General features: G+C 44.9%; 1 protein-coding gene across 5 annotated transcripts in view; it reads left to right on the forward strand.

Annotated features, from left to right (window-relative positions):
• The window catches only part of DNTT (DNA nucleotidylexotransferase), a 291,853-nt gene that overhangs the window by 105,748 nt on the left and 159,191 nt on the right, over positions 1-26,914 (forward strand). For all 5 annotated transcript variants that reach the window (XM_053304897.1, XM_053304900.1, XM_053304899.1 and 2 more), the window contains 2 exons: positions 20,751-20,921; positions 21,553-21,624. In XM_053304897.1, coding sequence (XP_053160872.1) covers positions 20,751-20,921; positions 21,553-21,624 — 243 coding nt within the window. The remainder of the gene's footprint in view (positions 1-20,750; positions 20,922-21,552; positions 21,625-26,914) is intronic.

Here is a 26,914-nt window from a genome sequence, read left to right on the forward strand (position 1 = left end):
GCACTGTATATGTAATTTAAAACACACACCAAAAAGTCCTATCGCTGGCTTGTTTCACGGCAGAAAATTACCAAAACCTCTGGAACTGAATCCCTCCCTCTTAGACCATCATTCCACTCCCATATGGAGGAATCTATCCCTTGCCTTCATTAAGAAGGGTAAAGCACCCCCCTTTGCCCCACCCAGATCTTTTGGAATGGTTCAGCATAGGGCACAGGTATAGGGCAGGTTGGGAGGGCTCCAAATATTGAATTTGAAATGGATTGGGCGATGCATTGATTTTTAATGAATGTTCTCCTATTGCAGAAAGCTGCCAAAAAGTTATCTCTATCCATAGAGCTACCTATGGATTCACACGTAGTGAAAGTATGTGTGAATATACATCTGAATAAACAAACGCATTTTTAAATAAATGCACTACCTTCCCCCGCCGCCCATGCAAAATGTGATATGTGCTGTGCAGGTCATCAGTGGGAAGTTCCTTGTCCAAAATTTATTTTCCTGAGCATAGTGCATTGCAGCTTATCTAGTGGGTGGGTGGGGGGCTCCAAAAGGCCTTGAGGTCCAGGCTCCAAAATTACCTAGGTATGAGTATGACTATGACTATGCCCAGTCAGTTGTGGCCCTACAATTGTGATTGATTTCATAGTATAGTTCAACTGGCTTTCAAATCTATCACAGGGCTGTTGAAATCTGAGAAGGCAGAACACCCCCTTTGTGGCTGGCTGCTAGGACTGCCAACTCTGACTGAAGCTATTCCTGAAGATCCCCTCCCCCCAATATATTTCATAATCTCAAGCCATTAAACCACCAAGATTGCTTTCAGTAGTGGACAGTTGATGCTGATTCCTGGAGACTTCAGGCCAATTCCAGAGGGCTGGCGATCCTATAGACTGCTGCAGCTGTTCTACTTGTGAATCGTTCCCCTTGTGGTTATTGTCCCTCTGGAAGTTCACCTGGAGGAACCAGATAAACTGGTATAAAACCAACATAGGCTTGTAAATTGAACGTGCTAAAATGACTGGTAAATTGCAGTGGCTCCATGAAGCTCTTGTGGAGAAGAACAATGCGGGAATTGTACTCATCTTTCGGATATTCACTATACGGATCATTTTACAATTTAGATCTTCTGTCCTGCTGTTTTTATTGAATCCTGTGCTATGACTGTAATTCATATGCTTAGAAAAAAGATGTTCCAAAAGATTATTTTCTGTGCAAATATGGAACTGCAATGAGGCATCAGTATAATTTACTTATACAAGCTGTGGGCAACCAACCATTAAATGATGCATTGTATCTGGCTGAATGCCACATACCCTGAAAATTAGGTCCAAACTATCTTGAATTATGTGTTGGTGATAGCATCTTGTTATAACCACTTTATTTTAAGATATAAATGTATTGCCTTTTCTTCCCTTTGTAACTCAGTGATAGCTTTTTCTTGATGTTCCTATTTTTTGGGTAGAGCTGCAATCTGTGTTGGGCTGTGCAGTCTTTTTGATAAATACAGGGATTTTTCACTTAGAAGTGACCCGTGGGACTTTGAAACCCTATTTTTGAGCTCTCTCGTAGAAGAGTAGCTACTTTATAAAGGCAATTAAATGTGACATTTTCCAAACTGTCAAGTGAAGCAAGAAAACAGCTGTTTTGTTAGCATAGCAGCCACTTTCATATAACGAGGCATAAGCAGTCTTCCTTTCTTACAAGTCATGGTGACTGCTTTTAGGTGCCACAGCTTCTGTTCATTTACGTCCTGAATTTTAGCCAACATAACACTTTACAACTGACATGCATGTTGCTTTAAACAGTAATAACATGGTTCTTTGGGTGTATATTTGGCATTGGGTTACTTTTGTTTCTGTCTATACCAGCATAGAAGCAATAACTGAATTTACTTCTGATGCTGTCATATTGCTCAAGTTGTACTAAATTTATGCTATGGTTCCCACTACATTGTGGTTTGGGGTCTGTATTGTGTCAGGAATTGTACTGATGCAAGGTTGTTGCATGTGATGTCATTTTTTCTTGGTGGGGGTGAGTGGGATCTAAGGTCCAAACTATACATAAGATCCAGAAGATATGGGGACTCTGACTTGGATAAAAATGGCAATACTGGGGGAGGAATTTAACTCTTCCTCCCCACCATTTTCCTAATCTAAATCACCTGTTACTTAATCCACATTGACTGTCCCTCTTATAACGGCTATTTGCCCCACAGCAAAAAACCAGGAAAAGGGCCCCGTGTGTTTTTTATTGTGGGGAAAATAGCAGCTATGAGGGGTGGGGCTATTTAGAAAGAAGAGCAGCATGGGGGAAAGGGTTAATCCAACCCTGCACATTTGACATGTCCCATGGTTGTTTTTAAGTAAAAGTAGAAAGATTGGCATAATTGATATCTTGCATCTAGTGGTGATGGTGAACTCGCAGTTGGGGGAGTTTCAAAAGCCTTGCCCCATTTTGAGTTGTGTCCTACCCCTTCACATTTAGCTCTGGCTTGAAATTGGGTTTGCCTGCTGGCCACTGATAGGTGTTCTTCAATTCCAGACCTCTGCTTTTTCAAGTTGAAAAACCAACCAACCGACAATGCTAATCAGTATAAGGCAGCTTCCTATGTTCCAATGTAGAGAGTTCAGTAAAAACAAGAGAGTCTTTTCCAGAGTGAGAAATGATACTTCCGTTAATGAGAGATGATACTTCTGGGCATGCCCAGGGTGCTTTCCAGATTGCAAGCCTTACACCGCAAAAGGCTATGTAAACGGCAACATTTTGTGGCGCCGAATTCAAACTGCGTTAGAGATCCATTATAAGGGGGCAAGCCTCCTACAACAGGCAAATGCAGCTATTTTTTAGCCTACTTTCCAGTATGCTTATGAGATCACCCAGCTTTCTCTGTGTGTGTCCGTGTGTGTGTGTGAGTCCATCCGTGTATCCCCCCCATCAACTTTGCGATGCCTGGACCAATATGAACCAAATTGAGTACAGTAGTACAGACACACAGGGACACCTCAACAGTGTAGTTTGTGATGATGTCATCCACCCCGATCCAAGATGGCTGGTGCGTAAACATTTGAGGCACAAGTGCGCAAACTTGTGAGCTGCTTAACCAATTTGAACCAAATTTTCTACAGCTGTAGGGACACATAGGGAAGCTCCAATAGCAAGGTGCTTAATAATGTCAGCCACCCCATTTCAAGATGGCAGCTGTGTGAACTTCTGAGGCTCAAGATGGCTAATTTGTGGACTGTCTAACCAATTTAATCCAAATTAGGTACAGTTGCAGTGAGTGACACATAGGGACACCTCAACAGCATAGTTTGTGACACATAGGGATGCCCTAATGGCATGGTATGTGATGATGTCATTTACTCCAATTCAAGATGGTGGCTCTGTGAACTTCTGAGGCTCAAGCGGGCTAATTTGTGGATTACCTAACCTATTTGAACCAAATTGGATGCAGTTGCAGTGAGTGATACACATAGACACCTCAATGGCATAGCTTGTGATGATGTCATCCATGCAATTTCAAGATGGTGGATGCGTAAACATTTGAGGCACAACTGGGCTAACTTGTGAACCACTTAACTGATTTGAACCAAATTTGCTGCAGCTATAGGGACACATTGGGATGCCTCAATGGTGTGGTTTGTGATGATGTCATCCACCCCAATCCAAGATGGTGGACGTGTGAACATCTGAGGTGCAAGCCAGCTAATTTGTGGACTTTCTAACCCATTTGCTCCAAATTGGGTACAGTTGCAGTGAGTGACACACAGGGACATCTTTACTAACTGAGTCAAGTTAGTTAGTTAATTATGAACTTCTCATTGCCACCACCACCTCCACCACATGAAGGAAACAAGCTGCACCTGCTAGGTCCACCTATCCGTGCCCCTGCATCATGTGGCTCTGCAACTTGCCACTGAAGCAGAACTTTCACTGTGGCTTCTCCATTGGATGGATGGTCAGTAGGAAGGGGAACCAGGCAGAGGAAGAGAAGCTGCTTATGAGAGCAAAGTGTTCTGAGCAAACAAAATGTTCCAACTGTTCCCCAGAACATTGGATATCACAACACATGCAAAAAAACCCCAACAAAAACAACAATCTTGTTTGGTCCCCAAATTCAAATAGTCTCTATTCTTCCTAATGCAAAAAAAAAGTGATCCCCCCCCCCCAATAGTTGCATGTCCTCTATAAACGTTGGCAAACCTGGCCAGAGCTAGAATGTGGTCTTAAATGGCTCATGACTCACATTACTATGCTGAGCCTCCCTGCCTAGAGTACAGAGAGAAGTAAAGGAGCAGGCCTCTGACGTGGAGTCTAGCATTCCTCCTCTGCTCCATCAAGTACTTCCCTGACCCTTTGCTGGTAGTCAGGCCTGGAGAGAGCATGAGATACTTGGTGTGGATGAGGCCAGTTCATTGGGAGGGTTGGCCTCAGGCTCAGTGGATGCCAGTTCTGGGAACTCTGGTTCTCGGTTCTCTCAGTTGTCTGACTCAGGCTCCAGTCTGGTATCAGGGTTTGGGGCTAGGCCTGGGCCTGAGGCCAGCTTCTTAGGCACAACCATTCCCTGCTCCTTGAAGTCAGACTGTACTGTTGCTCAAGGTGGAGGTCTGATGGGTCATCAGGCCCACTGATATCAGTTTGGTGCCATAGTCTCAACAAATGGAGTCAGAACTGCCCAATTTCCAGCCCCCAAACAACTGCCCAATTTCCAGCACATGTATCAACCAATACACGGTTGATGAACACAGCCCATCAACCATGTATTATTATTAGTAGTAGTTCTTTTATTGCAGCCATAGGCCAAACAGAATCAACCATGTATTGTGGCCTGCCATGTTCTTGACAGTAGCTGACGCTCTGACTAAATTTGCTAGAAGAAGAGGCTGTTCTCATGCACAGCTTAACCCGGGCTAGGGACGCCCAGCCCAGGTTAGGCTGTACATGAGAACTGCTGGGATCTGACCTAATCCCGGTGGGGTAGCGCTGCCTAGCCCCACTATTTACCCTGGCTGTTAGCTGAGGTTAAGGGAGGTAGCACTCCCTTACTCCTGGCTACTTGCTTGTGTGTGAGCACGGGCTGCTTCCTGGCTGGCCTCACACAGAGATGGGCACCTAGAGTGCTCATCTCTTGCGGGAATACCCCAGTGCATCACACGTGTTACACAATGCATTGTAGGCTTCATAGAGGCCAGGACAATGAGTCCTGGCCTCAGATCTATCCACCTGCTCCGTTCTTACTGCACAGAGCAGGGCTGGTTGTGTGAGAGTGTGCCGCATGCTCCCACCAACAAAACAATGGTCGTCTGGGGGGAAGGTAAGGTTTGGGAAGTTCCCCCCCACCTGCCCACCCAGTAGGTCATGTGAATGGCCCCGAAGTCTTGTTGAAATTTAGTGGTCTTTTAGAATATCTCCTCAATTGAATCTGTCTCTCTATCTATGTTTCTCTTAGGCGTACCTGTCGCTAATCCCATGTGTGGCAGCTTTTGCGAGAGTTTGCAAGCAAGCTGCTAGCAGGGCAAGAGGAAAGTGGCAGTGCCAGAGGGCAAGGCAGGAAACAAAACGGCAGCGGGGGGGGGGGGGAATGGTGGGAGGGCAGTGGGAGGACAAAACGGGGGCAGGGTGGGTGGGAGAAAACGGCAACAGTGGTGGCAGGCGAGCAAGAAAATGGCGGCAGGCAGGAGGAAGAAAGTGTCAGTGGGCGGGCTGGGAAAGAAATTGGCAATGGCAGGCAGGCGGGGGAAACTAGAGGCGCAGATGCTCTGTGCCTGGCCCAGCTACTATTAAGTAATTTAGTAAGGATGTCAGACTCTGTTTTGCAGTCTCAAACAAAAGCATTTCACATTTCTCTCTCTCTTTCTGTGTAACAAGGTTGACAATTCATTAATAAAAATTGTGTGTGTGTTGCTTTTAAGGTTGTTTTCCCCAAAGGCATCATATAGATGGATCTACATGCATTTAAACATACCACAGGTTACTGTGTAATGATACAGATGCTTTTTGAATAGAGCTTCTGCTCCCACTGTGCAAAGCACTTTCAAATTGCTAAGTTTGTAAAGTGTTTCTCTTCTCTATTGGTGAAACTAACAAACAAACTAACTAACATTGTAATCTTTAGACAGTTAAACAGCAGCCTGTGTGACTATGGATTAATTAGTGTCCAAGACTATAAAATCATATAACCATGTTTATCTAGAGATAGTTTAATATGTTATCTTTCTTCTGTAATGAAACATCAATATGGTCACTGACTATATGTAACAGCAAACAATTCTTCGTGCATTAATGCACCATAAGGCTTGTTGCATTCCTGTCTCCTCCCAAAAGTCACAGTTCAAGCTTGCAGTATGACTTTTATGTGTTAAAATAAACATTGTCATTCTTTTCCTCCCCCCGCCCCCCGAGGGTTGGTTAGCTTAGAATATTAATACTGAACTGCAATGAAATCCAGAAGGACATTTTTCTTAAAGACAAATACAATTGAATTCTTAGAGGAGAAACTAGTTAAGTCAGAAGCAAAGGGTAGCATGAGTCGGAGTCTCATTACAAATGCTGGTGGATTAAACTGGCCCCAGGCCATTACTCATGATAAAAAGAAAGTACATGTTTGCATATAGGCACAATATCTGTTGTCTTGCTACACTGGTGGAGGATATTTTTCTTTTCTATATAATTCTTTGATAAAAAAGAGTCTTCTATATAACTGACTCTGGTAAACAAATAAATTATTTTTAATGTAGTTTAAATCAGACAACATGGCACCTTTGCTTTGCTTTGCTTTACAATCAAATTTGGGTTCTTCCAGGCTGAAAAATACCAAAGTGGATATATCTTCGAAACAACATGTTCTTTAGACTGCTGCAAGTCTTTAGAGAGAACAAATTCACAAATTGTGTGTCAGAATTGTGAAGTAAAAATATGTTTTCTGCGAACTTCAGAAATACATAGAAGTTGCTTGTTTTGAGCAAGGGAATCCTTCTACTTACGGAGGGCACATCCACCACAAATGTCTCCTGCATAAGAAATGAATGAGGAAATCTTGAGACATGTTTCTGCTTAACACCCTTCATTTCAAGGGTCTTTTGTTTAGAAGTTCACAATGGACAGTTGCCTTCATGTAGGAAAAGAAAGGAAAGGTTGTGTCATTGAGCCGGTGTCAACTCCTGGTGACCACAGAGCCATGTGGTTTTCTTGGTAGAATACAGGAGTGGTGTATATCGCTGCCCAGTATAGGAGTTCCCCATATTGTGGGAAATACACTAGCAGGGGCATGGGCGTAGTGTCCGTAGGACAAGGGGGTGCAAGTGTCCTTGGGTCTGGAGGGTCAAGGGGCCCACAAGGGCCCAGCCGTCCCACCCCTGTGCACCCCCATACCACCGGCTGCCATTTCCCACTTACCCTTGCTGGTGGCGGCGGCAGGCGGGCGGGCTTCTCAGCATGCCGGCTTCTCAGCACACCAGCTTCTCTCCAGCCAGCATAGAGGCCTCCCCATTCCCTGACATCACGGCATGCAATGTTCTCCCTACTCAATAGGGAGGCCTGTGCACAGGTGCGAGAGAAGCTGGCACACTGGCCAGGGAACGGGGAGGCCTGTGCACCAGCCGAAGGTAAGCTGGCATGCTGAGAAGCCCACCTGCTAGCCACTGCCACAAGTAAATAGAGTGGGAAGCGTGGCAGTGGGGCTGAAAAATAGGGGGCATGGCTTTGGTTCTGGGGCACATGGGGAGCCCCCCCAACAGCTTTGCCCCTGGGCCATTGGGAGTCTCTCTACGCCCCTGAGTGTGGGTTTGAAACAACAGTCTCCTGTTCTTTCGGCAGGTTGCTTCCCCGCTGCACCATTAGGTGGCTGTGAATTTTATGTACATGGTTTGAAAACTGTTTCTTCCTAAAGCAGATAATTATCATATTCAGTGGGCAGCATCCAGACTAATATGTGAGTGAATAGAAGATGGTGCACTTGTGCCAACCCCCACTCTTCCTTGTGCAGCTCCTTGTGCCCTTCAAAAATATGCCCTTAGGACTGGCAAAAAATACCCAGTGTGTCTGTTCTTGTTTCTTGAGTGATTGTGCAATAATGCAAACATTCATACATAAATTGAAATTAAAAAGACAATAATCAAGCCAAGAGATGGTGTTTGATGTTCTCTATTCTACTTGTGTATTGTAACGTTCAAAGTGGGTTGCACCAACATCATCATTTTTTGTTGTTTTCATCACCCCCTCTAAAATGCCTCCCAACCATTTAATGTTTTGATAAGCTGTGGTTATTACTATCTATCTGTGCTGTTTTTGTTTTTGTTTGGTTTTTGAAATGAAGTTTTAATCTGTTTTATTGTTTTAAATATTGATTGTTATCCACCTTGAGGTAACAGATGGAATATATACCCTTCAATAAATAAATAATTGTCATTTTATGGTTTGCAATTTTTTAGAGAGTGAGAAAGCTGACTAGAGAGAAAGAGAAAGACAGATAGACACAGGCAATTGGAAAAAATATTCGCCCTAACCTGAAGAGCTGGTTACGGGAGGAGGAGATCTGGTCTTGTGGTAGTAAGCATGACTTGTCCCCTTTGCTAAGCAGGGTCTGCTCTGGTCTGCATTTGCATGGGATACTGTCATGCCCTCGCTCACGGATAGTGGAGGAGTGGAAGGCTGGCAACCCTCCAGCAAGGGAAGAGGCACCTGAACTGGAGAGCTTGGTTGTCAGGCCTCAGGAGATAGTTGAGACGGGTCTGGGCGGAGGTTCAGGACAGGAAGACCCATTGGAAGCAGAGGAGCCGGGGGCCGGAGGGACTAACCCAGAGCCAGAGAATGAACAACCATTAACCCGCCAAGAGTGGAGATGTGCAAAACTCCGACAGCAGGTACAGGTACTCAGAAGAAGTCAGCATCTCCTCGACAAGCAACAAGATAAACTCTGAATCTCTAGCAGCTGGCCGGGGGAGGTGAGCAATTAAGGCCAAGGCCTATAGATCAGCAGGCAGGCAACGAACAAGCCACTGGAAACAATGCGTCGGCAGAGTTTGTGCTGCATACCTAGCATTCTGCTACTTGGAATTCCCTGCTTTGTGAGAGGACTCCTGAGATCCAGGTTTCCCCTGCCTATAACCTGATACTCAAGCAGCTGGCTCCCCCAACGGAGATCTGGGACCAGACTTTGGACAGGCAGGCTCATGACAGGTACCACATGTCAGCATTGTAAGATATTCCCCTCAAGGGATGGAGATGCACTGGGTTAAGCGTCTGCATGCTTGTGTGCAGATGGTCCCAAGTTCCCTCCCTGGCATCTCCAGATAAGGCTGAGAGAGGCTCTTGCCTGCAACCTTGGAGAAGCCGCTGCCAGTCTGTGTAAACAATACTGAGCTAAATGGACCAATGGTTTGACTCAGTATAAGGCAGCTTCCTATGTTTCTATAACCCTGGCCTTTTAGAATAAAAAGTTGAAAATTATAGGGCTTGTTAATTTGTTAGCAGTGCTAAACACATTCTAAGTCCCCCAAACCCTTTTCTCTTTTGACTTGCCTTGTGAACCCTTTACAATCCTCAGGACATTCTCAGCTATGACTATACATAACGCCAAACTGGATTTAAACAGGGCAGAGGTTGGAACTCCATTATGTCTGACCGCATGAAACCCTGGTTTCGAGCTGAAAGTGACCTGAGGTTTGGCTCGCTGAACTCCAATTTGAACCTTCGGTTAGCACAAATGTTCACCGCCGAGACTCCAATTTGGCCCCCAAAGGATTATGTCTGACTCCAGATGCCATCATAATCCTGGTTTCATTCCAATTTTCAAACCACAATCATGTGCAGACCTGCCCAGTGACATGGCTGCTCTATGCATGCCACGGCTTTCACTTGCCCTCTCATGACTACAGTACCACACCCCTGCCATGCTCCCTTCTCTTCCCTGTTCTGCCTGGCAACAGTGAAGTGTGTGGTGATCTTTAAAGAGACACAACCCATTAGCTGCTTCCGGCTTTGAGCCGCTATCATGGGAGACAGGGAAGAGAAAGGTGGCAACAGTGGACAGTGGGGACTCAGAAATGCCTGCGGCTGCACATGTCTTGCTGCCATGGACGGCGAATATGCGTCCATGCAGAAACAGGGGTGGGCACCACATAGCTTTGCACTGCAGCTGTGCATCCCAGCAGGGCCCCCTCAAACAGGCAGCGGCACCACACAAAAATTGCCTGCTGCTTTTGTCCCCAACACAGCCATGTCCCTCGCAGAGCAACCCATGCCCCTTTTTTGCCGACACCCAACAAGGGCAGCCTTGCATGGTAAAGGTCTTCCCTGCTGCACAAGTGTGCACTAAGAGCATTCACTGTTGCTAGGCTCCAGGCAGAGAGAAGGTAGTGGGCAGGGGGTGCAAATGCACCGATAGCAAGGGCTCTCTTCTCCTGAGGAAGAACAGAAGACTATGCTGCTGTTAAAAGCCTGGGCCACAGGTCGCCCTTCCTTTGGTCCCCCAGCAGCCTCTCAAAATTCTCTGCTTGACAATTGCCACCAGGCCACATTGAGGATTTCAAATGCCAGTGGGCTTCCATGGTGGGGGTGCACAGCTTAATTCCAGCACACCTGCCCCTCCCCTCATGGGCTAACTCCATAATGTACTGAATCTCTGCATTTGTGTTAACGCAGAGATGGGGAAGGTTTCTGTAAATATAGGTGATGTGTTTGACCCATTGTCCTTCCCATGCAAGAGCCTTGCAATTGTCAAAAAGGTTGCTCATTAACTTCCTGGTTAGTGGCAATGCTTGGATGAGGGGGGTTGGTAGGCGGGAAGAGCCTTGACCTGCTCCAAGAACAGGCCACAGATTGTGAGCTGGGGGCCTTCCTAGGCTGTGCTTGGCTATTCTAGAGCCCATGCATACTTCCTCCCAATGAGCACATGATAAATTTGTCATTGATGCTCTTCCCATCTGTCCTTGCCTTTATCTACTGCTCTGTAGCTGCTCCATTGTTTGATGTGCTCCAATGCACTATAGTGGAATAGCTGCAGTTGATACTCTTGATTGGGGCCCCGAGGGCATGAGGGCTATGTCCTTGCACCTGGCATTATCCCACCTTGTGGGAACTGTTTGCCTGGCTGCACTCGCACACGTCCAGTCTAGCATGAGTGTGCACACAGCGGACGGCCCACTGCATATACTCAGCCTGATTCCCAATTGCTTGACCATTGTTATTTGGTGGCCCATGACTTCGCGTTTAGCATGGATGCCCAGCTTCTCCTAACAGCCATGAAGTCTCAGTAGGTTTCTGTGCCCACAACAGCTACAGCTGGCAGTGCCACTGGCAGCGCCACAGGAAGCAGTCAAGCTGCAGACTCCTCCAAGTGAAGCTCTGGAGCAATGTGGAGACTGGGGTATTTGTATATGCAGACCCAGCTGCAGAACAGTTTTAGAAATGAGGCCACCTATGGTTGGATTTCAAAATAGATGGCTCATCATGGGTACCACCACACTGCCAATCAGTTCAATGAGAGGCTGCAGCACCATAAGAAAAAATTCAAAGAGGTCACCACACACAATAGGATGTCCAGAGTGGAGCCCAGGATAATGGCCCTCTAAGATGCTGGCCTCTGTGCTGGTGGAAAGGAGGGGAGTCACCCCAGTGGCACGGGGGGTACCACACACCCGATCCAGGATGCAGGGCCAAGGGCCAGCCAGCTGGCCAGCCAGCTGGCCACCCTTACAGCCGCCCAGGGGGTAAGCAGGCCCTCTGCACCATCTGCCACCATGGGCAGTGTCTGAGCAGCACCAGGCACTGCTGTCCCAGTAACAATGGAGTGGGGACCCCCACTTTCCATGGTATTGCAAGGGAAGTACCCACCTGCTCCTGGGGGATGGGGCGACAGCACTTCGCCCCTTCTGTGGGGGATCCATCCATCTCTGGACAGCCTGGTGGTCCAGTGGCAACAACCATAGTGACTTCCCTGCCCTGCTTTGCCACAGTCATTATGGCCATTGAGGCGTCCACAGGCCCTGTCTCCTCCAGCCTCTCATGTGCAGCTGCAGGTGCTCAGCAGCTGGCAGGAGTTCAAGGTGCTGGGGAAACTTCCGGGGATGCCTGGGGCCATGGCAATCCTGTGCAGGTCCGGTTTCTCTACGCCGCTGGGAACCTCATCCAAGCTGGCACATAAAACTTGGAATTGGGAGAACAACAGTGTTGTTGTTCTCAACAACAAGAACCAAATGGAGGACCTGCAACAAATCTACTTGGGGCACCTCTTCAACAAGGACAGCCAGGTGTCTTTGCATGAGGGGGCAGGACTTGGACTTGGGAGCCTCCAGGACCAAGGCCTAATTGAGGAGCTGTCCGAGAAGCTGTTCCACCACACACCACTTGGTTTTCGGATGGGTCGTGGGGTGGCAGTTGAAGGTGCAGGTCCCCACAGGAACCAAGGTGGTGCCATACCAGGTCACCCAGGGGAGTAAAAAGGCTTCCTTCAATGGGTGGTATAGTGGTTGCGGCGGCGGATGGGTGGTTGCATGGTCTGTGTTGGCATGGGGGGTAGGTAGGTTGGGGAGGAGTTTGAAAGTTTTGTTAGGCATTCAGTGGATGGGTGGGTGGTGAGCTGTATTGTTACCGTGGGTGATGACAGGGTGGGTCTGTTTGTCCAGTATTTGGGGGGGATTGTGAGGGAGTGAGGTACAGAACCAGGGTGGGGTGGAGGGGTCCATGTGCAGGGTGCATTGTCTGCCACCCACTAAAGCACATTCCTATCTTGGGTGGGTGGTAGGGCGGTTGCAGTTGCAGGTGCTAGATAGAGGATGGTGTAGGGTGAGGCCCGCCCCATAGGTGGGAGGGGAGGGCTGGCCAACCCCAAATCACTCTTTTGCAACTTCTGCCACTGGATGGCTCGCACCTTAGTTCTAACACTGCCCTTCCTCTCCATGCCCCCTTTCTGCTGCGTCACCAGAGACCCAGCCACTACTGCCACTGGGACAGCCAGCAATGCCAGCCTTCTCGGCCATGCAAGCTCTGCCCCTGCAGTTGTAGGAGCCAGTCTCCATGGCTCCAGAACCACACAGGCCCATGACCAATGCTGAGTGTGTGGCCTAGCTGCACAACAGGAGGCATATCGACTGGGTCCAGCTGGCCAAGGACCTGATGGCGCAGAACACGGCGGCTTCTCAGGCCACCTATGATATACTCTGTGAGTTAGATGTGAGAGAGTGGGAAAGGCATGAGGAGCACAGGTGTCCACAAAGTGAACTGTGCATGCCTACAAGGACACTATGAGGGAGGTTGTGGGGGTGAGAGCAGCTTTCGACAGACACACCTGGGAGCATCTCCATCCAGCCTGAGGAAGCCAGCTGGTAAAGCCAGAGCTAGCTGAGCATGAAGGATGCGCTGCTCTGCAGACATGGTGACGCTTTGCCCACAGCCTGGGAGTGGAGCTTGCTGGGATTTGCCTCAGTGGCCAAGCAGCAGGGAGGGGTTCCTCTCTCCTACAACTGGAGTTTGACCGAATGTCTGTGGCCCGATTTGGAGTTTCAAATTGAAACCCTGGATTTGCCAGTCTCCAGTTTATGTATGAACTGGGCCTATCTTTCTTGAATTGTGCCACCCAAATGGAAACATGGAAGAGCTTTGCTCAATTTTAATTTCCAGGTAGAAAGGATCTCTAAGAGCAGGGATGGAGAGTTGATGCCAGTCAGAGAAAACAATTCTGCTCTAGATGGATCAATGGGCTGATTCAGTATAAGCTTCAATGGTGGTACCATTTGCTCCTTAGTCTCGGAATGATACTTCTGCTGATGCAATATGGATGCCTCAATCTAAGGCCCTTCCACTTGCTAGTCTTCAACTGCCAAAAGAGACATGCACCACCCAGTGGTGGTTGGTACCAATGAGCTGCAGGGGTGATGGCCAACAGGTAGCTGTTGTTTCTCCTGATCTCCCTTCCCTCCCTGCCCTGGACGCCTTCTCCTGCTCTCCCCCACCTCCAGCTGCCCAGGCTGTTCATTCACTCAGTTGCTTTCAAAGCAAACTGCTCACATACTGTACCCTTGAGAGAAGGGAAGTTTAGTAGTTTGCTTTGGACACAACCAGACGAATGACCAGCCTAGGCAGCGGGGGGTGGGGCAAGCAGTGTGTGTGAGAGGGGCAGCCAGGGCAAGAAGGGAAGGGAGATCAGGAGATACAGCTGCTATTTCTTTGCTCCCTCCGCCACCACCAGTTCATATGTCTGAGCTGCCACTGGCATCACCACAGCCTTTTCTTGCATACAGAAAATGGTTGCCGCCAATTCGTTTGGTGGCAACTCAGGACCGGGCCTTCTCTGTGGCTGCCCCAGGGCTTTGGAACTTGCGCCCTGCTGAAATAAGAACATCTCCTCCTGTTTGTTTTTAGGAGGACCCTAAAGACATACCTATTTTCCCAGGCCTTCAACTGATACCAAATTTTTAAATTTTAATGTGTGTTTATCTATTTGATTTTTATCTTTTTATAAATTTTAAATGCTTTATATTTTATATTATCTTTTAATTCTGTACACCGCCTAGAGATTTCGATATTGGGTGGTATATAAATTCAATACATACATACATACATACATACATACATACAGTAACTGGATGTGCTTCAGCACCATACAGACAAGGCAAGAAACCCTACCTCCCTATCCACTGCTAGGAACATATTTGCAAATAAAATAACAATTCCTGCCACTCAGATTCCTTGACACATGATATGGCTGTAGCAGAAGAAGTTTTCCTCTTCTAATGTATGGAGGTAAAATAACGGAAAATTTAGCCATGAAGGGACAGCAACGGCACAGTTTAATTTAGCAACTCTTCCTTCTGTATCTGCCTCAGAAAGACAACACTTTCCTCAGGTCTATAAATGGAGAGGTGTGACTGATGGTCACAGACTGGAGTTGGAAGCTATACTGTACTTTACGGAAGATTTTTTTTTTTTAAGGAGAGCAAACTGTTTATAAGAAATGAAAACTGCATAGTTAATTAAGATTCACTCATATATTGGTGAATATTCTGGCTATGATTAATGTCTCCAAAGTACTGCAGATCTGTGGGAATTGGTCCCTCCCTCATTTACTGATTAAATGCAGAGAGTTAAATGCTTTTAATACATAAATTGGAGATAGTTATCTTTCCTTAAAAATAAAATAAAATCAGAAATGTGGATATTTACAGTGGGGCAGCCGGCAGTAGCAACTCTCAGTATCATATACTAATGAGGTCTCTTATGAGGATTCAGGCTTCATCATATCAAACATTTGTTAAATCTGAGCTATTCACATTATTTGTTCCTTTCCCTTGAACAGTCAATTCAGATTACAGCACAGTAAAGAGAGATAGAGGGAGTGAAGCAGAAATTATTTTTTAAAATCTTGAGCAAATAAATCAAGACATGCCAAAATGTGCCTTCTAGGAAAGACAGCCCTACAATTTATTTCAGCATTTGCAGACAATGTTTTGTTTAATGAAGAATACATTTTCAATGGTAGTTTAATTGTCTATTTAAAATGTCTTAATGAGCTCTGGGAAGTCAGAGAAAACATTGAGTAATGAAAACACAATTTCAAACAAAAACGTTGACAACGTCTTTTCGCTGACTGTCAACGATATTTGACTAGATATGGCATTTTAATTTTCTTCTCAATTTTAGCTGGTAACATTTTCCTTAATATCTGTCCACCCACTAGTGGAAAGCAATGAGTATCTTCCCTAAAATATCAATGACATTACTGTATGTTTTATATCATTTATCTTGATAGCTTATGCAAGCTTAACTTGATTGAGTGATTGTGCTTAACACACACATATGTGTGTGTGCGCGCACACACACACACACACACACAAACAGAGATTGCCTTTTTCTGAAAGGCAAAAATCAACATCTTTAGTAAGAACCTCATATTGTGGTGACCTTTCGTTTGTTGCTAATGGAGTCTATATCAGGTGAACTCTTCTATGTCAAGGCCCAATGCTGCTGACACCTACAAAGTGGTGGTGTGCCTTAGCAGACACTTTAGGAGTCAACTGGGTCATGGGTGAGCCTGCCAATGAGCATGAGTCTCTGCCAGATCTGGCCAACCCCAATGTCATCTCAGGATGATCCACTTAGATTGAGGGAATATTCTAATGTTAAGACCTGCCCCCTGGTGTAGTTTTCTTCTATGGAGGCCAGAACTGTGCCTCTGCTGCATGGGTGGGTTGCTGGAGGGAACGCTGTGTACTTGGGCTGCCCCAGGGGGATCTTTGAGGAGTGATGGTGGTTGCAGGCCAATAAAAACCTTAACCTATTTTTAAAGGTGCCATCTTGCTGCCCACTCAGTCTTCTGACTTTTCAAGGATTCCCCCAGCCCTTTGCTTGTAAAGAGGAATCCTCACTGGATTCTCTTTTACAAACATAGCTCTTCATACCACCGACCAGGTTCGGTCTAACGGATTAGACTGCCTGGTAGTGGTGTGCACGGAACCACCACGGCGCGGTCCGGCACTGAGGGGGGTCTACCTTTAAGGGCGGGGGGGTAGTACTTACCCCTCCCGCTGCTCTTCCCCCTCCGGCGCTGTATTTAGGAGTGAAGTTTCGGGGGTGGCAGTGTTTCTCCCTGCCGCCCCTGCCCCCGTCGTTGCCCGGAAGTCTGGTAAATACGAGTATGCATGTGCTTGTCGCAGCGTGCGCGCGCCTGTTGCCGCCGTGCACGCGTGCCACATACGTCCCACGCACGCTGTGTGTGACATATGCGGCGCGCTGCGACAAGCGCATGCGTGCTCGTATTTACCAGACTTCCGGGCAACGACGGGGGCAGGGGCGGCAGGGAGGAACGCTGCCGCCCCCGAAACTTCGCTCCTAAATACAGCGCCGGAGGGGGAAGAGCGGCAGGAGGGGTAAGTACTACCCCCCCCGCCCTTAAAGGTAGACCCCCCCTCAGTGCCGGACCACCGGACCGGTCCAGTTCCGAACCGGTTCGGAGGCCTCCAACATGGCCTCCGAACCGGTTCGTGCACATCCCTACTGCCTGGTCAGTTCAACTGAACTGGTTCACGAACCAGCCGTTCGGTTTGAATTTGGTCCACATTTGAACTGAACCACAAATTTTAGTCCGTACACACCCCTAGTCAGGAGCATCTGGGAAAGTGAGAGAGTGAGTGTGGTTGACAATATTTTCCATCCGCTGCTGCCTATATTGGCTTATGGAGAAGGGTTGTTCCATTCGTCTACTGGCTAATACAGGCACAGGCTGGGTAGGTTTTATTACATGTGCTCTCTTATTTATCCTATATGGTGTTTTCTATAAGGATATTCATTTAAGATTAATTTCCCCTCTATTGGAAAACCTCCCTAGACGTCCTGATGATTTTTATTTAAATTTTTTATTAGCAAACACCAGTAAGGAGATTATTTGCAGAATGGCTAAGTTTTGTTATATTGTCTGTAAAATTCATTCTGAGTCTATGTAACTGTACTCTTTTACTGGTCAGTGACTGCAATAAAATCTCTCTCTCTCTCTCTCTCTCTCTCTCTCTCTCTCTCTCTCTCTCTCTCTCACATTAAGAGAGCAAGATGTAAATTTTGTGTTTTTTTTTAAAAAAAGATGTTGTAATGGTACGTTCTTGAAGTTCAGCATGTCCACAGGTGCACAACATGCACACACAAACACAGAGAGCTAAGTTACAAGTAGAGGTACTTAAGTCTAAATGTAGTAAAACAACTTTATTCTAGGTTGACTGAAAGCACAAAGAACCAAAGGGAGCCAAATGAGGCATCCCAAAACATAATGTAGTCCTTAAGCAAAACATCTGCCACATTTTTCTGTGATGGAAAGAGAGACAGGTGTTGAACGAACAGGGGAGAACAGATAATTTCGAAGTATGTGAAAAAGATAAAAACAAACTTTTTTGTTTTGTTTTTTCATTTTATTTTCAAGGTGCTATGTAATCTTGAGTCCTTATATTGCAGCTTCTGGAAGTAATATTTTACCATTTAAAGGAAAGAGAAATTTTGCTTTGACAAATGGAATATTAGAAATGTTAGATAGCACAATAAAGTGCTATTCAAAAAACTTGAATAGCAAGTTTTAACAAACATACATTAATGCAGGATTTGCCACTTGAACATTGTAGTATGTTATCTACAGATGCCAGATGTCATAGTTTGCCCTAGACATTTTGAGTTTGTTCCCCACTGGGTCTAAAATTCTTGTCATGTTTTGTTTAATAACATCTGACAAGCTTAATGCTACTAATGTCTTATACAACTAAAGCAAGGAGACTCAAAATGGAGGGTTATTGTTTGTTTTTTAACAGAAGGGAGAACTAAACTGTCATTGTTCTAAATGGGCACCGTAATGTCTTAGTCAGGTAAAGCATCTGACATTTTTGTGACCGAAACTGGATTCTCAAATTAGTTTGAAGTTATAAATAGACATTATCTTGGCAAATCCAAACTTGGGAGTCCTTCTTCCAGAGAATGCTTCTTCTGCTGGAAGAAAAGATACTTTGGGTCTATCCATTATATTCTCCATGGAAAACAAAGGTTATTAAGTTCTCTTTTGAGTAGTCTTGCTTCAATTGTCACAAAAAACCCTAGATAAGAAACAGAAATCATTTTATTGTGTAACCATAGGGCATTACAACAGAAAACCATAGGCCATTACAATAGAAAAAATTGATAAGTAATTTACAATATACAAAACTGAAGAGATTTAACAATCACAATCTATAGCTTACATTAACAGTATTTATGTTTATCAGGTACTAAAGCAAACAAAGCAGTTTGGTAGACCACACAGGGTACTGCTGCACCAGATAAAAGATAACATGCACATTCTGCTTCAGAATCTGCAGAATTACAAATTAACTGGCCCAAAAAGCTTCCCCTTATATCAGCGTAGTAAAGGCAGTGTAAAACATAATGCATGGCATCCTCAACTTGCCCCTGATCACAGGGCATAAATAAACAATGAACTACTGGAATTCTGCAAAACCTGGTCTCGTCGTATTGTGATGGCATAGTTTGAAAACAGAGAGCTGTAAATGCTTTTCTAAAAGGTGCATTAGTAAGATTCGCCAGATAATGTAAACTATATTTATTTTTCTTAAATTGAGAATTAAATTGAGGGGATCCAGCATGGTGTAGTGGTTAGAGTGCTGGCCTAGGACCAGGGAGACCCGAGTTCAAATCCCCATTCAGCCATGATAGTAGCTGGGTGACTTTGGGCCAGTCACTTCTCTCTCAGCCTAACCTACTTCACAGGGTTGTTGTGAAAGAGAAACTTAAGTATGTAGTACACCGCTCTGGGCTCCTTGGAGGAAGAGCAAGATAAACGTCATCATCATCATCATCATCTGGTGTATTGTGTGGCAGATGTTTGTCTGTTTGTAGTCGGAAGTCCCATAATATTTTTGCATCTTCAAAAGTTGTAGAAAATGAAGATGCAAAAATATTATGGGACATCCGACTACAAACAGACAAACATCTGCCACACAATACACCAGATATCACTGTAGTCGAGAAGAAAGAAAAACAAGTTAAAATAATCGACATAGCAATACCAGGGGATAGCAGAATAGAAGAAAAAGAAATAGAAAAAATCACCAAATACAAAGATCTACAAATTGAAATTGAAAGGCTGTGGCAGAAGAAGACCAAAATAATCCCAGTGGTAATTGGTGCCCTGGGTGCAGTTCCAAAAGACCTTGAAGAGCACCTCAACACCATAGGGACCACAGAAATCACCATCAGCCAATTACAAAAAGCAACTTTACTGGGAATAGCCTATATTCTGTGACGATATCTATAATAACAGCAACAACATTGACAATAAAATTCAGCCATCCCAGGTCATTGGGAAGGACTCGATGTCTGGATAAAACAAACCAGTCAATGACACCTGTCTGACTATGTAAATAAATAATGATAACAACAACAACAACAACTGAGGGGAAATTTAGAATATAGAATGTGATATAAGTCTCATTTAGCATCTTGGGCAAAAGACAATCTCAAAGTTTGTCCTTTTTCCAAAGTTTGAGGTGGTCCAAAGGTGGTAAAGAAAGAATATTGTTGGAGGATGTGTGACTACCTTAATGTCCATTGATTCCCTTTAGATTGTGCCCTAGATAATATTTGGCTTATCTATTGTTATTAGACAAAATGTGACAAGAATCTTAGGCCCAATGAGGAGGAAAGCATCAACTCAAAATTTATGTAAAGCATGGGATCTGGCAAATTTAGCTGATATTACTCAATCGTTCCAAGTGGTAAATTTTCTACTTGGGTAGAGAGAAGACTCCATGAGTGGAAAAGACCCCTCCTGAGTGCACAGATTCTTCCATGCAAACACCCCTCTCCGCCATTTCCCCCACTCAGCCAGACTTATTTCTCGTTTTTGAGTCTGGTCCTGCCATAGCCCATTTGTTTTGTTGTTTCAAAGAAACAAAGATGTCACACCGTGACATGCTTGACAAAGTGGATTTGGGTAGATTTCTCAAAATGGCAGGAACTATTTCATCTTATCAGGCTCCAGAGATTTGCCAAATTGATGGTCGTACATCAGCTATCTCTCTATAGGTCAAAAGCCATATAGCAGTTCACCGAAAGGTCCTTTATTAAGAATACCCATGAGCAAAATGTCACAGCAGGTTAGCTGTTTTATATTTACTATGGTATGAAGACGTCTGTGCCTCTGCTTGCATGTTTTACACTGGCATAGTACTGAGCACACCATTCTTTACTAATTTTGTTTTCTTTCCCCTCCTCATCCTACCAAGGATGCCTTTGAAACACTGGCTGAAAATGATGAGTTCAGAGGAAATGGAGGGCCTTGCCTTGCATTTAGGAGAGCAGCTTCTGTGCTGAAGTTTCTTCCATTTACTGTAGTTAGAATAAAGGATATTGAAGGACTGCCCTGGATGGGAGAACAAGTCAAAGGCATAATTGAGGTAAGTTATAGAAGGTTAAGGATAGTGGTTGACATTAGGTGCAAGGTACTGTAGAAGATTCTGCAATGCTGGCATGTTGCGCAAGAGCACTTTTGTGCCAATAAGCAGAATTGCGCAATCAGAGTATTTTTGCACAATAGTGCTGGCTTCTTTTAGATGCCCGCATCAATGTGGGCAGTGCAAAACTGCCGGTGGCATACAGCTCATCATGTCAGCCACCTTACAAGTTATCTTTTTAGTGTATGTAGGTTAGTGCAAGTCTTGCATGGAGCTAGAATAAAACATCAAAGAAAATGCCTTCCTGGAGAATAATATTGTGAATTAAATAAAAGTTACAAATCCCAGGGAATCAGTCACATGAATGAGAAAAATAAAATTTCAAAATCTATGAAAAATCCCAACACTGAAAATTTAACTCCACATATTAATTTTCAAATTTTAATCTTTTATAAGATTAAAAGAGTCATTTTCTAAGACTTTAAAAGAGTCATTTAAGCATTTACAGGCTGAGGATAATCAGTTCATAATTATAACCTCGATGGGCAGTAATCCAAAGCTTTCCTACAATAAAATATGTATTATTCAAATCTATGTAAACATATGTATTTCTGTGTAAATCTTATATGTTCAGGATATTCTAGAAGAAGGGGAGAGTCCTAAAGTGACAGCTGTGCTGAACAATGAATACTACAAATCAACTAAAGTAAGTCTCTTTTACTATTTCTGTAGTTTATTGCATTTGCCAGCAATGTATTATGACATTTGTTGCCTTGCACCCCACTCACTGTTCACATCAAAGCTCTAGTCACAGAGATAAAGCATCCATGGAGGCCCACTATTTCAGTAGATGGAATAGATGAGAAAATGCATAGCTGCCCTCTCTTTTGAAAGAATGGGACTGCTATTGCATGCAGAGAATCCTCTTAAGCCCATATTGACTCCCACACCTATAAGAAATTGCTAGATGGCGACTATAGAACGAAACATCAAATATTACTTTAAATATATGTTCCAGTGAATGTCCAAAATGTGGTGAATGTTGAAATGGTGACAATCAGTGTCTAAAAATAGGTATATATTTCTCTACTTTTAAAATATATAGCGCTTACACTGATAATCACACAGTTAATGTTCTTCAGTGTTTCTCTGAATTTTTGGACATTGATCTTGGATTGTCAATATTCATGTGTAAATTGTGACATGACCAAGTTTTGGACATTTACTGAAACAATACACAAATTTACTGGAAAAAGAGCAGAGTCTTTTGGCACCTTGAGATATAGTAGACAATCGCATAGTGGGCTTCATCACATGAATAACATGTCATCCTTTCTTGGTAGGTACACACACACACACACACACACACACACACACACACACACACACGACTATAGAGACCTTTCTGTTCACTCAGGCCTTTAAAATTTTTTTTTTTTAAAAAAATAATAATAATGTTTTGTACTGTATTTTATACTGTAATTTGTTTGTTTTGTGTTATGTGTTGTGAAACACCCAGAGAACAATTTGTTATTGGGACAGCTAACAAATAAGAGGTTATTGGATAGTGAGCCATGGAGCGGGGAGAGGGGTTGGATCTTCCTTTCTCTCTCTCCCTCCCTCCCTCCCTCCCCCTGGCACAAAAATGTTACTTTATATTTTATATAACCCAGCAGGAACCCTGGAGATAGAATGAGGTATTACTCATAGTAGATAAAATATATGGATAAAGCAGTGATGGTCATAGAGGCCCAAAAAGAATGGTGAGGGAGGAAGAAAAGAAAAACCGTGATGATAGCGTTGGTGAAGAAAAAAATCTTGTAAAGCAGATACTGGGAGTTAGTGAGGGATTTCAGATCAGGCTCTCCTTTCCTCTTCATCTCTACTCCTGGACCATACCACCCCTGCTTGTCAAATTATCTTCCCACTCCCCCCCCTCTCCATCTCATTATCCATGGTCATCACGTTCTCTTTCCCTCTTCATGGAGACTACAAGCTTCAGTCTGGAGGATTTGGGCCTGTTGCCTAGAAACAGCTCTGCACATTTCCCCTTTTTAAAAAAAATAATATGTGGGAGCAGTAATTGCTGTTGCTAGCCAACAGACTGGTTTTGTCTTCAGATCCCCTGCTTCCTCTGCCTTACCAAAAATGTGTGACATATTTTTGCCTCAGCCAGTGTTCAGGTAATAGCAGTGGCAGCAGTGTAGGAACGTCAGTGAGGACCAACTAGGAGTTGGCAGCTAGGGAACATAGACTCACGGTCCACCGGTGGACTGTAATCTGCTCATACACATTGGACAATAAGGCATTGGTTTTTCTTTCCATTTTGGTTATATATACAACATTATCTGCTCTTAACTTTCAGTGTAAGGGTAGCTCTTTTTTTTTTAAAACAACCAGTATACATTTTTTTAGTGTTTTATTCACACAACGTTTATTTTTGATACATTAATGGCAAACATGACTCATCAGTCTGTATTTTAAAGCTGTCAACTTTAGGTGGCTCACTAAGATATATCTATAACTTTTGAATGGTGCCTAATGGGAACTTGAGATCAGTATGAAAGGTACAGGGGCAGCAGATGTGTTCTTGATATTTGTTGTATTTAGAAGCAGGCAATGGAATTGTTTCCATTGTCAAATTTGAGATTATATTTTTGTGCAAAACCCCCCACCCTATTTCAGAGACATAACCTCGGCAGTGTGCTGAGATGCTTTTACCAGCTACGGCTTTAACGCAAACTGCAACCCTACTTGGAGAAGCTGGACCAGACCTCAGTCACTCATGCTTTGGTAACATCCAGCTTGGACAACTGTAATGAGTGATACTCGCTTCTTGAGAGTCACACCCATTCTGTGGCCTATTATTTATTTATTTGATTTGATTTGATTTGATTTGTATACCGCCCTTCCAAAATGGCTCAGGGCGGTTTACAATTAAAACAAACCACTAAAACAATAAAGAGCTAAAACAAATTAAAAACAATATAACAATTAACAATTTTTTAAAAATTTAAAACAACAATTAAACAATTACAGTAATTAAAAACCCCAAAATCGGGTTTTGAATTTTAAAATAGACCAGATATTAAAAACCCCAAAGTTTAGGAAGCTGAGAAAGCATGCAGGTGAAAAGCAAGCAAGCATGGGTGAAAAGTAGGGATGTGCATGGTCCGGAGCAGTCCGGACTGGCACCGAAGGGGGGCCTTCCTTTTAGGGCGGGGAGGGCTTGCTTACCCCTCCCGCCTCTTTGCCCCCGCCAGAGGCCGTATTTCACAGAGTAACGGGGCGCTGGAAACCAGCCGCCCCCACCGCCGCCCCCCGCCGCCCCCCCACCCCCCCGCCGCGAGCAGATTAAGCCAAAAACTACCGCTACCACTGCCACCGCCCGCCAGCCCTCCCTCCCAGCCGCCTGCCCGCCCGAGTCCTCACCTGATGCTGTTGTAAACAAAGAGAGGAGCTACCGAACAGAGCTCCTCTCGCTTTGAAGTCCTGCAGGCTACTGAGGCTTTGCGCGCGCATGCGCGTGCCTCAAAGGACGCCGATCGCCGGAGGCCCAGTCTACCCAGCCTTTTCCTTTGCGGTGCGGCCTCTGCTGGGGGCAAAGAGGCAGGAGGGGTAAGCAAGCCCTCCCGCCCTTAAAGAAAACCCCCCCACCCGGACCCGAACCAGCCAGGTCTGAACCGGTCTGGCAGTTCGGCCATTCTTTAGAATGGGCTCCGGACCGGTTCGGACACACCCCTAGTGAAAAGATGGGTTTTCAGGTGTTTTTTGAAAATTGCCAGAGATGGGGAGGATCGTATCTCAGCAGGGAGCACATTCCACAATCTCGGAGCAGCGACCGAGAAGGTCTGTCTCTGTGTAGCCACCAAATGGGTTGGCGGTAACTGGAGATGGACCTCCTCAGATGACCTCAATGGGCGGTGGGGCTCATAATGAAGAAGACGTTCTCTTAGCTACCCAGGGCCTAAGCCATTTAGGGCTTTGTAAATTATAACTAGCACTTTGTATTTTGTCCGGAAACCTATTGGCAGCCAGTGTAACTCCATCAGCAAATGAGTAACATGGTCTCTCCGAGATGACCCAGAGACCAACCTGGCTGCCGCGTTCTGAACCAACTGACGTTTCTGGACTATGTACAAAGGTAGCCCCACATAGAGCGCATTACAAAAGTCAAGTCTGGAGGTTACCAACGGATGTACCACAGTTTTGAGGTCACTGATCTCGAGAAACGAGTGCAGCTGGCGTATCAGCCGGAGCTGATAGAAAGCACCCCTGGCCACTGCCTCAACCTTAGAAACCAGGGAGAGGTGTGAATCCAGAAGTACTCCCAGACTGCGAACCTGTTCCTTTTGGGGAAGTGTGACCCCATCTAGAACAGGTAGATCAAAATTGTCTCTAGAGTTCTGACCCCGCACAATAAGTACCTGTGTCTTATCTGGAGTCAGCTTCAGTTTATTCTCCCTCATCCAGCCCATTACTGCTTCCAGGCAAGCATTTAGGGAGGATATGCCAGCTCCTGAAGAAGTTGACATGGAGAAGTAGATCTGGGTGTCATCAGTGTACTGGTAACACCCAGCTCCAAATCCCCTGATGATCCCTCCCAGCGGTTTCATGTAGATGTTAAAAAGCATTGGAGAAAGCACGGAGCCTTGAGGGACACCATACTTCATTCAGTCTTCATTGATTACCAGTCCACTTCCATGCTAGATTCAATGTGCTGGTCTTGACCTTTCAAGCTCTACAAAACTTGGGTCTGGGGTACCTGGCAAACTTCATTCAACCATATGAACCTGCCAGGTTCCTCCGCTTGGCATCTCAGGCCCTGCTCATGGCCCAACCACTAACAGAGATCTGATTGGCAGGGACAAGAGACAGGGCTTTTTCCATTGTGGCCCCTTGGCTTTGGAACGCCCTCCCTGAAGTTCTTCACCATGATTCCTCCCTCAGTGTTTTTTTAAAAAAAACCAATTAAAAACATCTTTTAAAGAGGCCATTCTAAATGTTTTGTCTGCTGCTTATATTTGGTAGGGTTTTTCTTTTAGTTTTTTAGTTCTCAGTTTTTAGCTTTCTATTAATAACTTTTAATTTGAAATTTTTTAAATTTGTAATTTTAAATGTGGTTTTAGTCTGGTCTTTTAACTAGTTTAACTTTAGTAAAGTTTTGTTTTACATTGTATCTGTTTTGTTGATGTTGTGAGCCACCCCGAACAGTAATGTACTGGAGGGGTAGGGGTATTATTATTATTATCATCAACAACAACAACAACAACAACAACAACAACAAATCCTATTTCAGGGACAAGAATGGAAATTCATACATTTCAATCTATGTATGCTGGTGCTCCCATTGGTGTGTTATGTGTTTATACATTTGCATGCCAATCGATTTTGCAATATAGTCTTCAAACTGCTTAAACAGGCATTCTTGAATGTATGCCGTATCCCAAGGCTGCAGTCCCTGGCTATTGGCCACTGTGGCTGGGGATTAAGGGAGTTGTAGTTCAGAAGCAGCTGGGGGGCCTAAACTGAGCAGGCCTGCATGTAGCCTAAGTGGTTAAAGTACAAGTCTTTTAATTTAAATTAGTTTCACATTGCAGTTTTAGAAAATCCCCTGATGTTGTACCATGGTGGTGCACAGAATGTGGTGCTGAGCTCCCAATGAGAGGAGAGCTGGTCTTGTGGTAGCAAGCATGACTTGTCCTCTTAGCTAAGCAGGGTCTGTTCTGGTTGCATATGGAAGGGAGACTAGAAGTGTGAGCACTGAAAGATATTCCCCTCAGGGGACGGAGTCGCTGTGAGAAGAGCAGAAGGTTTCAAGTTCCCTCCCTGGCTTCTCCAAGATAGGGTTGAGAGAGATTCCTGCCTGCAACCTTGGAGCAGCCGCCACCAGTCTGTGAAGACAATACTGAGCTAGATAGACCAATGGTCTGACTCACTATATAGCAGCTTCCATGTTCCTAATGTTAGTTCAATGGACCACGGGATCCTTGGGG

The sequence above is a fragment of the Hemicordylus capensis genome, chromosome 3 (genome assembly GCF_027244095.1).
Source record: "Hemicordylus capensis ecotype Gifberg chromosome 3, rHemCap1.1.pri, whole genome shotgun sequence".
NCBI classification, from domain to species: Eukaryota; Metazoa; Chordata; class Lepidosauria; order Squamata; family Cordylidae; genus Hemicordylus; species Hemicordylus capensis.